General features: G+C 44.2%; 5 protein-coding genes across 5 annotated transcripts; 1 reads left to right on the top strand and 4 right to left on the bottom strand.

Moving 5' to 3' along the window:
- Positions 1-115: 115 nt before the first annotated feature.
- Positions 116-1767, bottom strand: LOC131263333 (cyclic AMP-dependent transcription factor ATF-7). Its single transcript, XM_058265516.1, has 2 exons — positions 753-1767; positions 116-680 (listed from the first exon to the last, which is right to left on the bottom strand). The coding sequence occupies exons 1-2, from the start codon at positions 1700-1702 to the stop codon at positions 275-277; spliced, it is 1356 nt and encodes a 451-aa protein (XP_058121499.1). The 5' UTR covers positions 1703-1767; the 3' UTR covers positions 116-274.
- Positions 1768-1947: 180 nt separating this feature from the next.
- LOC131266327 (18S rRNA aminocarboxypropyltransferase) lies at positions 1948-3096 on the bottom strand. The gene is made up of 3 exons (XM_058268797.1): positions 2712-3096; positions 2443-2627; positions 1948-2351 (listed from the first exon to the last, which is right to left on the bottom strand). Exons 1-3 carry the CDS (start codon positions 3035-3037, stop codon positions 1996-1998), a joined length of 867 nt encoding a protein of 288 aa, XP_058124780.1. The 5' UTR covers positions 3038-3096; the 3' UTR covers positions 1948-1995.
- Positions 3097-4138: 1042 nt separating this feature from the next.
- On the bottom strand, positions 4139-5164 carry LOC131266329 (large ribosomal subunit protein mL62). Its single transcript, XM_058268799.1, has 2 exons — positions 4934-5164; positions 4139-4872 (listed from the first exon to the last, which is right to left on the bottom strand). Exons 1-2 carry the CDS (start codon positions 5102-5104, stop codon positions 4435-4437), a joined length of 609 nt encoding a protein of 202 aa, XP_058124782.1. The 5' UTR covers positions 5105-5164; the 3' UTR covers positions 4139-4434.
- Positions 5165-5530: 366 nt separating this feature from the next.
- LOC131266324 (SWI/SNF-related matrix-associated actin-dependent regulator of chromatin subfamily A-like protein 1) lies at positions 5531-8015 on the top strand. The gene is made up of 5 exons (XM_058268794.1): positions 5531-5966; positions 6026-7052; positions 7120-7270; positions 7334-7465; positions 7544-8015. The coding sequence occupies exons 1-5, from the start codon at positions 5537-5539 to the stop codon at positions 7964-7966; spliced, it is 2163 nt and encodes a 720-aa protein (XP_058124777.1). The 5' UTR covers positions 5531-5536; the 3' UTR covers positions 7967-8015.
- On the bottom strand, positions 7991-9793 carry LOC131266325 (U3 small nucleolar RNA-associated protein 6 homolog). The gene has a single exon (XM_058268795.1). It carries the CDS (start codon positions 9791-9793, stop codon positions 8045-8047), a length of 1749 nt encoding a protein of 582 aa, XP_058124778.1. The 3' UTR covers positions 7991-8044.
- Positions 9794-10171: the final 378 nt, after the last annotated feature.

Genomic DNA, 10171 nt, shown 5'->3' with positions numbered 1-10171 from the left:
CGTGCGCGTGCGCAAAATTGTATTTTCCCCTCGCTACTACTCGAGAATACGTTTTGAAAGCGTAAATCAATTGCATACCACTTTTCAATGGTTCAATTTTGAAATTAAAGCTTCGAATTCTACACTATGTGTAATGTTTATTGCTTTTCAAACTTATTTCCACTAAAATATAACATTTTAATAGGCGCAACTCGTTGAAAGGCCAGCAATGCGACGAGTGCAAAACTACAATTAATCACTGTTAAGATGTTAATGAAACCAGGTCTTTTAGATTTTATATACCTTTCTCAGGTAAGGCACTGCTTGATGCAACCGGCCCATTCGAATCCGCCCCCGCACCGATTACAATAAATATCGGACTTCGGTTCATCGAATGACTATCGATTATGTGCGATGTAATCAGCCGTTGCTGGGGAGTGGATAGCGAAATTGGATGCTGCGGATCGACGCTGTTGTATACGACCGTACCCGCACCCAGCTCCTGTATGCCGCCAACGGTGGCAGCAATGGTATGTGCCGTGCCCTGCGCCAGAGCTGCGGCAAGCTTCATTTCTCGCATTACGGAGCAGTTGCGGTGTGCGTGCTTCAGCGCCGCAAGTTCCGTTCGCAGGCGTAAGTTTTCTTCTTCCAGCTGAATGTTTCGCTGGTGCTGTTGATCTTGGCTGTTTTTAACCCGGAGTCTGTTGAATAGGTGAAATAAGTTTACGTTTAGCTTATTTTTTCCGACGGACCCAACATTACTCAATTCTCACCTGTAACGTTTAGCCGCCGCCTTCCAACGCTCGTGCTTCAAATCGGCCTGTTCATCGGGTGATTTTGTAAGATCGATTGGTTTCGAAAGTTTGCTGCTATTCTTTTTGTCTTCCTCGCCACTCTCCGATCGCTTGCCTGTGACTGGCTTTTCTTTCTTTCCCTTTCCAGACTCGCGGACCTTGGCTAGATGTTGTTTCAGTTTCTCCTTGACCAGAACCGGGTCTGAGCTTGGGCTAGGATCCGATGCTGCCACGGGTAGTTGGCTGGATGGTTTGCCGGATGGAATGATGAGCAGTGGAATCGTCTCGGATACTTGTGAAGATTGTACCACGGCCGGTTTTGGCAAAATATCAACCATTGCCGGAGCTTTACGTTTTACAGCCGCGCGTTTTTTCGGGTACTTTTGTCCAGCGTTTGTATCCGCTGCATCCTTCGCCAGGTCTTGTTTGGTGCGTGAAGCACCACTGGCTTTGGGTTTTGAGCGTTGCTTAGCAACACTCTCTTTATTCCCAGGAGGATCGTCATGGGCGCTACGATCGATATTGCTGGGGAAAATATGTGGTGTATGCAGAGTTTCTCCCTCGCCAATACGACAACAAGGCACGGACAATGCTGTTGTCGATGGGGACTGAAGATCAGCAGACAGTGGTGATCCACCCGTTCCGGATTCCACCGCCCGACGGAACGTTTCATCGAACGGATTTACCTTCTTCAAGTCTTCGAATAGACCAACTTCTTCGCACTTTCCAATCAAACGCGTTGGGGTGGGTGTTTGGTCTGCAAACAGCCCACCCGCTGCTCCCTTGAGGGGCATCTCCAGGTTTAGACTTAGGTCATGCTTTTTGGTGTGCACGTTTCGATGCACCTCGGTCGTAAAACTCTGCTTGCAGCCATCAATTTCGCAGTGAAATTCCTGTTTAGGCTCCTTGGAATCGATCTCTTTCTCCATGAAATCAATTCTGTCGATATATGTTCACGTAAACACGGGAGACGACGAATCTAATCTGTTGCCAACTTCGCTTCAAATGCTTATGACGTTTGCTTCAAGGTATACATACTTCTTTACCCTGGTTTGCCCGTAGAATTGTTTACTTGCAAACATCCGATCCAATCCGGTTACAACAGTACGTTGAGGTATCCGTTACTTCTTCAATTAACAAGAACAAAAAGTTCTTCAATATGTTAAATTTTCACGTCTCGATTACATCGACATGCTTTTTTTATTGTATGAAATGTGTAACTTTAGGACTCTTTACTTGTGGATGCTTCGTTTGCTTTTTCCTTATCAGAATCCTCGACATCAGCTTCCCCTTCGTCCTCTGTGCTTTCTTCGGTTTCAGATTCACTGGGGGGAAGACTTCGGCTCTGCTGAGCTTCGCTTGTAGCAGTTTCCAGATATTTACGCTGAACCTCCAGGATTTCCGCACTATTGGAGCATCCAGCATACTGATCGAGAAGGCTCTGGTTCAATTCGATGAACGCGTGTCCCCATGAAAATTTGTTCAAGTACCAAAGGGCTTCCTGTTTGTAGCCGGTGATGTACATCGAGGCCGCAATCGCTTCGACGCAGGATAACTTGCAGGGTTTCCCGTAGTTGACTGAAAATGAAATTATAAAGAAGTGCAGCATATCCAACATGTTGACAAAAGGTTCATCAAATTGCGCGAAACGCACAGCGCGAATACTGACTAGGATTTGCTGCAACGAGAAATGGTAACAGGCGCGGATTTGGTGAACGCATCTTGTTGAAAGGTGTTTCGTCAAGCCGTGCCCATGAGCAGTCCACAACGGCAATGCCGGATGTTTTTATGACCTCTCGGTCCTGTGGACTCACGCAGTTGGTTCCAACCGGTGTGAGCACTAGCCCTGGGAATCTAATGTAAAGAAAGAAAACCATTTAATCAACGTTCTATTGTCCTTAACGTATAGAAGTTGAAGTAATTTGAAACAGTCAATACTTTTGTCCTAATCGAAGAGTTTTTATCAACCCGTGACGTGCCAGCTTACGTCCGGAACATTTTTTTGGATCACAGTGCTTCAAGTCCCACATGCTAACTGCAAACTTTGGTGGTTTACCAATTGCAAACTTATCCTTCGGCTGCTCATCATCCGATTCTGCCGAACTGTGCTCAGAACCGGAATGATTTCCATCGTTTTCGCTTGCGGACGACGAGTCACTTTGTACCGCTAGTTCGGAGAGGTTTTCCGCCAGGGAACGATTTTCACGTCCCGTACGTTGCGGTCGGTGGTTGTTCTTTTTGCGACCACCGCGAGATTTGTGCATTTTAGTTAACGTATTCTTTAGCTAGCTCACTTTGTTTAGTTTTTGATCGCAACGTGCGGTGTAATGTCAAAATCAGAAAATAAACGCCAAGCCGAGGTGAATAGATTGTAACCAGTTTAGCGTCAGTTGCTTTTGAACATTGGTTGTTGAAAGACATTCTTTAGTTAGTTGCTGGACTTACGTCGTAATACTCTAAAATGTGTAATACACCAAAAGAGATGCATGCTGCGCTTACTGCAGCTGGCTTCCAAGTAGATCCTCGAGCGGGACCGAACGAATTACAGCGGCTTTACAATTCGTTGCTGGCCGGTCAACTTCCGGGAAATTCCAACAGCGCACAAAATGTCGAAGCACCCAAGCGATCGGATGCAAAAGAAGAGATTGGCGCCATTGTCAAGGATCAAAAAGAAGCAACATCAGCAGAAATGGTAGCTGAGTTGAGGAAATAGATAAAAGAATTGCAGGAAAAGGTAGCATCTCTGGAAGTCGCTGTTGTAGAGAAAAGCTATCTGGATCAAATTGCCCTACTGGTTCAACCATTCAGTGGCGATACTTTTGTTACATTCCGAAAATGGTTACCAGATTTGGAAAATGCATTTCGTCTCCTGGCATTGAATGACAAGCAGAAAGTAATCGCCATAGCCCGTTTGCTGACTGGAACCGCTGCAGTATTTCTACGTACCATTCGCGTGAGCGATTACGAAGAACTGAAGGAAAACTTGCTCAAAGAATTTAGCGCAGAATTTAGTCAGGAAGAGGCTATTAAACACCTACGCCAGCGACGTCTTCAGTCTAATGAAACCGTTCATAGATATGTGCTAGATATCGAAGAAATGGCTATGAACTGCAAGATTCCGGAAGAAGAAGTGGTAGATATTATAATTGGTGGATTGGGTGAGCCTACCGTGTACAACTCCATGTTATATGGTCTACGTACGATCAATGAACTGAAACAAATGATACATAGATATGAACAAATGCGTTTCGGAAGCTCGCGCAGAACCTTGAAAACTTAAAATGGTCGAAACACGAACCCCCTGATATTAAAATCGACTTACAAAATTTCATCTACCTACTTAATTTCATTCAATCATTGATACAATGTCGCACCGCAGTATGAATACAACAAACAAGAAATACGAGAGTTGGTTGGATTCACTATAGTACAAACATATGATGCTTTTATCGTATTTGACGAACAATAAAAAAGTATAAATTTTACGAAGAGATTGAGTTTTTATGTTGAAGGATTCTGAACTCTGGTACCAATTGAATGTAAAAGTTTTTCGGATTTTCAGGGTATTGTATGTTGCAGCCAATCAAAACATTAAAGAATGAAAATGCTGTTACACGAACAATGTATATTACTACCGATACACCATCCAGCGGTCTACTGCCTAAAGAGGAGCTTGGCGAAAGGCTTTCGTCTCCGAGCGTTTCCTTTTCATGGCCAACCGTTCGCGGGCAGCTTTTTCATGTCTACGCCGTAGTTTTTCTACCGTTTCAGCAGTAGGCTCTAGGGAGACTGGTTGCTCTGCCTGTCTGATGTATGTACGTAGCTTTTCTAACGCATCCGCCGTGTTCAATTGCTGCGAGCGCGTGAGTTCACTTTTAATCACTAAATATCCATCCTTCGTGATGCGTCCCTTTTGCAATTCTGTCAAACGATTTCGGGTCTGTTCCGGGAGCCAAGTAGCTGTGTTCAAATGGAAACGTAGGTCAACCTTCGTGCTCACTGTATTCACGTTTTGCCCTCCCGGGCCACTGCTGCGGCTATAGGTGATGCTCAACTTATCCAGTGGAATATAACCATTAAAGGTACCGTCGTTTTTTGCCTAGAAAGATAAAACTTGTATTTAATGAAGTAGTCAGCCTCAAAGGCTTCAGGGATGTTACTGCTGGAGGCGGTGGTGTGTACAGCCGGAGACTACTGTTCGGATAGATGGTTTCCAAAGCTAGATCGCTTTTGTAGCTGTACTGTCTTCCTAGCACATGAAACGATTTGGCACTTTGGGGCCACCGTGTTAAGGAAGCACGAAACAGAATAGTAGATACTAGTTTGTTCATTTTCGGGATTTCTCAACAACCGTTCACAAACTATTGGGCAGCCACAGGCTGTTATGCAGTCCTCCCCGGTGGAATCTGTGTTTATCAAAACAACACATTGTTGATGAAAAAATGCACGATGGCTGGTGTTTTGACAGATCTCGAAGAATTGTTCCATGCAGCAAACATTTATGCAATTTAAATAATTTATTTTACATGTAACTATACATGGAAACATTGATATAAGGGTTGGAATGCTTTTTAATTTGATATGTTTCATTATAGCTAGAATATTCCTTATTTGAAAGGTGTTTGATCAATTGTTTAAAAAACCGGTGCGCCGATGCAGCAAAATGTAAACAAAAATATCAAACTAGCGCGGTATTTTCAATCAAAACAACTTCAACAATTCAAGTGAACCACTTCGCTCAGTGTTGATAAAAATAATGTAAAATGTCTTGTACGGCAGAAGAAATTGCCGAAAAACGCAGGATTGCGATCGAACGATTGAACGCACGGAAAAACAAAAATGTAAACCAAACGAATCATAACAAGGGACCAACATCTGCTGCAGATCGCTCGGTAACCGGCGAACCTCAACCAGTAACATCTAATAAGAATCCGCTTACTATAAGTTCGTTCTATGGTAACAATGCATCCAATGCCGGTAAAGCAACTTCCTCGAATAAGGCATTCCCTGGCAAAATCCCACCATACGCCAGGCCGGTTCAGAAAAGTACCCCGGCAAAGCTAGCACCGGTGTTTGTTCGAGCAGTTACCTGCTCTTGTTCACTGATTTCTGAAACTCGATTCGTTGTTGAAACGGACGGCTTCAATGAGCAAATGATAGAAGAGTTTAAGAAAATTCCATCCAAAAATTATGGTGAGTCTAGAATGTGACGTTTTTGTACACAAAAGTTAATTATGTTCTCCTTTTTTCAGCTCCAGAATCCAAGAAATGGACCTTTGAGCTAAAAGATTACAACCTGCTACAGGAACGAATTTTGACCCTCAATCCACACGTTGTTCTTGCATCGATTCCTGTATTCGTGTTGCGAGAGTTCGCGAGCGGTCCACAGCCAAAGCCAAGCCGTGTTTGCCTGAACGCCATCGAACCATCCCTCACCAGTAGCCTATTGGAGTTCCAGAAGGAAGGTGTCGCCTTTGCAATCGAAAAAGGAGGCCGAGTTTTGATAGCCGACGAAATGGGGCTCGGTAAAACGTACCAGGCCATTGCGGTGGCCGATTTCTACCAGCAAGATTGGCCGCTTCTAATCTGTTCCACTGCATCGACGCGCGATGTTTGGGCATCGAAAATGCGCCAACTACTGCCCCACCTTCCCGTGCATCACATAGCGATATTGAACAGTGGTCAAGATTTCGTTGGCGATTGCCGCGTTCTAATTTCGAGCTATTCACAAATGGAACGTTGTGCTGAAAAGTTAACAGAACGGGGTTTTGGAATGCTTATCTTCGACGAGTCGCACACGCTGAAAAATTTTAAAGCCAAATGCACGACCGTTGCCCTTGAGTTGGCCAAGCGAGCTCGACGGGTAGTGCTACTATCCGGGACACCCGCTCTTTCTCGTCCGGTTGAACTGTTCACTCAACTGCAGATGCTTGATGGTCGGTTCTGCAACTTCAAAGAGTACAGCACACGCTACTGCGCCGGAAAGCAGACCAACTTCGGATGGAACGCAATGGGACAGTCTAATTTGGCCGAGTTGAATCTCCTGTTGGCCCGTAAATTCATGATCCGTCGAACGAAGGAGGACGTTTTGTCCGAACTGTCGGAGAAGAATCGAGAAGCAGTCGTCCTTGATCCCTCGTATCTGTGGACGAGTAAGGGACTGGAGGAAGATATGAATTGCTTCGCTAACGACTATAGTCAAAGCAAAGGGAAGCAGCGGGATGAAATTTTGATAAAATTCTACAGCACAACAGCGGAAGCGAAAGCTCCCGCCGTTTGGTAAGTGAACAACGTGATAATCCGATTATTTTAGTCCATTCCATTTAACTCCCGTTTTTTTTAACAGTGCATATTTAAAACAGGTGTTGAAAGAGAAGAAAAAGTTTATCGTATTTGCACACCACCATTGCATGCTGGATGCCATCGGGAAAAGTTTTTCTAAGCAGAAGGTCGATTACATACGCATCGATGGAACAACGAGATCGGACTTAAGAGCTGTAAGAATTCTTCGAGACATAGATTTTCTTTGCTGTAACTAATGGTGTGATCCTTTTCGCTAGTCTCTCATAGAAAGATTTCAAACAAAAGACTCCTGTCGCGCCGCTGTCCTGTCCTTGAAGGCTTGCAATGCTGGTATCACCCTTACGGCGGCTCAGCTCGTTTTGTTCGCGGAACTTGATTGGAATCCGAGTGTAAGTTAAAATGTTTGATTAGTTTCATCGTACATAATTTATCTATTATTTCTTGCCTTCGATCTTTCTTTTTTTTAGACTCTTGCCCAAGCTGAAAGCCGGGCACATCGTATCGGTCAGATGGATACCGTAACGGTGCGCTATCTGCTGGCAAAGAAAACCGCCGATGACATCATTTGGGGAATGCTGCAGAAAAAGCAGAAAACACTCACCAAGGCAGGTTTATGCAACGAGGATTTTTCCGATGCATCCCATGCGCAAGCACCTAGTGATGCTGGTAATATCGAACCATTCCTGGAAAAGACAATTGCCTCACCCGGGGGTTCGAAACCCGGAACACTGGACAGTTTCGTACAACGATCCAAGCCATCTACGATACAGCAAACTACAAACGTAGAGGAACGGTTGATAGAGCCTGATGGACAAACAAAGGAGTCGAATTTGTCCGGTTTTCTTGACCACGACGAAGACGACGATGAACTAGCTGGTCTACAATTGTGAATTAAAGAAACAGCCAAATTACCAACGATATAACGAATTTATTTATAGATGTTTATTTTGTGTAAGCAAATTATAATTCTAGTCTTCAAGAGATGGATTCTTCAAGAGTTCGTACTCGTGAAGGAATGAAGAAAATGCGTCGTCATCTAGCATGGCCTTGGCCCGTTCGTAAAGAGCTGGCATTAACATTGCCTGTCCATGATCCCGCTCAAACATGATGTATTCCAGCCAGATGGATGGATTCGTTTTCCCAAAGCGTTGTGTTGCATTCTCGTAACAGTTGCGCAATTCTTTGATGTTTTTGTGCTCTTGCATCGCCTCCAGGCTGGCCATTTTCAAATGTAACTCCAGAGGGGTTAGGAAGTTTTTCACCAGACGATTATACTCTCGTCGAGCCACAAAAATTCCTTCACTTTTCGAAAGATGATCGAGGTAGATTGGCTGAAAGTGTTGTCCAACTTCGGAATCCTGAGAAATTGCCTTTCGATACAGGTCGCCCACACTTTGGGAAAGATTCGACTGTGAGTGATAGTACTGAAACAGAATCTTCCACAGTGTTATTCTACTGGCGTTTGTGGTCACACTGGTGGTTGCTTGGAGGAACACGCTCTCTAGCTGTTCCAGCTCAACGTTTTTCTGTATCAGATATCGCAAATACAGAGACCAGATGTCGGCCGAGTTGGGGTACTGTTGGATACCTTTTTCAATAATGGCCATCACCAGCTCGTCCTTCGGGGATGGATTGTGTAGGAGAAGTTTCAAATATTGTTGCATTTTTTCTTCCTCCAATTGTTCTGCCGTAAATGCCTCCTTAAAGGCCCTTGCTAAGGCTTTACGTTTTGCTTTTGCCTCTTTCTCTGAACCCTCTGCTGAATCGTTAGCTTTAAGCATCGATTCTATGTATAGTGAATACATCTTCTTTGATGGAACACGAGCGATCCCCTCGTGGTAAATCTCAATGCATTGAGCAAGCAGATCCTTCGAATCGGCGTCCGCGATCACAACAAATTCGCTACCTTGAAGTGTTAGGTTTGCTAGAAGATCCCACATTTCTTCCTTGTCGGCGAGCTTTGTTTTCATCGTATCAATCGCTTGCTTTGCCAGCGCATCCGATAATGGGCGATATTTCTTCAGTTCTTCTAACAGCTGCTGGAAGAATTCTACATCCTTGCGCTCGAAGTTTTTGTACACCAGCTGAGCCATTTTAAGGGCTTTAGGCAGACCATCAGAGTTCTTACTTTTTTCCAACGCTTTAGCTTCGTCAAATTGAATGCCGATTAAGCTGAGGCATAGCTCACGACACTCCGGGTGCCGCTGCAAGCCACGCAGATTGTAATGTTTGGCACTGGTCAAGTTGTTTGCTAACCGATACTCCCAGTTGATCGCGCTGAGCCAGGCCTTCGGTTTGTCTCCGTGGAAGTTGAGCATGCGGTTGAGAACGCGTGAACCATCGGTGTAGAAGTGGCGCATTTGGCAGTACCGCATAAAGTGCGTCCAAATGCGGTACTCGGAGGCAAAACGTGCCATGGCTCGTCTATACAACACCCGAACGCGCTTATGGATGCTCTTCTCCAAGCCATCGTACCCTGCTGTTTTCGACGGGAGCCTTTTACGACGTTCGAGCAGCAGATGGAACAGATTCACCTCGTACGTTATGTAGTTGATGAAATCCGTCACGTTTTTGCTACGTCTCTCCACTTTATAATCGTGGTACAGTCGTTTTGTTTTGATCTTGCTTATCTCACTTTTTGTGAACAATTTCAGATGCTGCATGTACTCATACTCGCGAATGGCTTCTTCGCGCCGAAGTTCAATCAGTTCAGTCATCGTGGGATGAAATTAAATACTGCAAAAAACAAGTTTGAACACTTTTATAAATCAAGAAACAGCAAAGTGCAAAAAGAACATTAACTAAACGCACCGTTTTTGGAGAAACACGTGAAATGTGCTTTGTTTTGGATTGCGGTAAGTTTGACAACTGTCAATTGTGAACTGGTTGCCAGATAACACCTAAAAATCTTTTCAAAATTAATTTTGGAATCGCAACAATGGGAAATGTACGATGCTGGTTGATATAAATCTTACAAATTTATTTAGCAGCTCATCTGTTATTATAACAAAAGATGACGATTTTTATCAGAAACATATTTAAAAAAATATAATTGGCTGCACTGTAACAGCTGTTTTGACATGATCGCATGCCAA

Source organism: Anopheles coustani, chromosome 2, assembly GCF_943734705.1.
Source record: "Anopheles coustani chromosome 2, idAnoCousDA_361_x.2, whole genome shotgun sequence".
NCBI lineage: Eukaryota > Metazoa > Arthropoda > Insecta > Diptera > Culicidae > Anopheles > Anopheles coustani.
This window is presented reverse-complemented; position numbering and strand designations above follow the sequence as displayed.

Bases quoted from the DNA above. Each gene is read 5' to 3' on its own strand.
- LOC131266329 (XM_058268799.1), bottom strand. From the start codon at position 5,104: ATGAACAAACTAGTATCTACTATTCTGTTTCGTGCTTCCTTAACACGG. The intron at 4,873-4,933 runs GTAACATCCCTG...TTATCTTTCTAG, and splicing joins ACACACCACCGCCTCCAGCA to GCAAAAAACGACGGTACCTT.
- LOC131263333 (XM_058265516.1), bottom strand. From the start codon at position 1,702: ATGGAGAAAGAGATCGATTCCAAGGAGCCTAAACAGGAATTTCACTGC. The intron at 681-752 runs GTGAGAATTGAG...CCTATTCAACAG, and splicing joins GCGGCGGCTAAACGTTACAG to ACTCCGGGTTAAAAACAGCC.
- LOC131266325 (XM_058268795.1), bottom strand. From the start codon at position 9,793: ATGACTGAACTGATTGAACTTCGGCGCGAAGAAGCCATTCGCGAGTAT.
- LOC131266324 (XM_058268794.1), top strand. From the start codon at position 5,537: ATGTCTTGTACGGCAGAAGAAATTGCCGAAAAACGCAGGATTGCGATC. The intron at 5,967-6,025 runs GTGAGTCTAGAA...TCCTTTTTTCAG, and splicing joins AATTCCATCCAAAAATTATG to CTCCAGAATCCAAGAAATGG. The intron at 7,053-7,119 runs GTAAGTGAACAA...TTTTTTTAACAG, and splicing joins GCGAAAGCTCCCGCCGTTTG to TGCATATTTAAAACAGGTGT.
- LOC131266327 (XM_058268797.1), bottom strand. From the start codon at position 3,037: ATGCACAAATCTCGCGGTGGTCGCAAAAAGAACAACCACCGACCGCAA. The intron at 2,628-2,711 runs GTATTGACTGTT...TCTTTACATTAG, and splicing joins ACTCTTCGATTAGGACAAAA to ATTCCCAGGGCTAGTGCTCA. The intron at 2,352-2,442 runs GTCAGTATTCGC...TTTCATTTTCAG, and splicing joins TCTCGTTGCAGCAAATCCTA to TCAACTACGGGAAACCCTGC.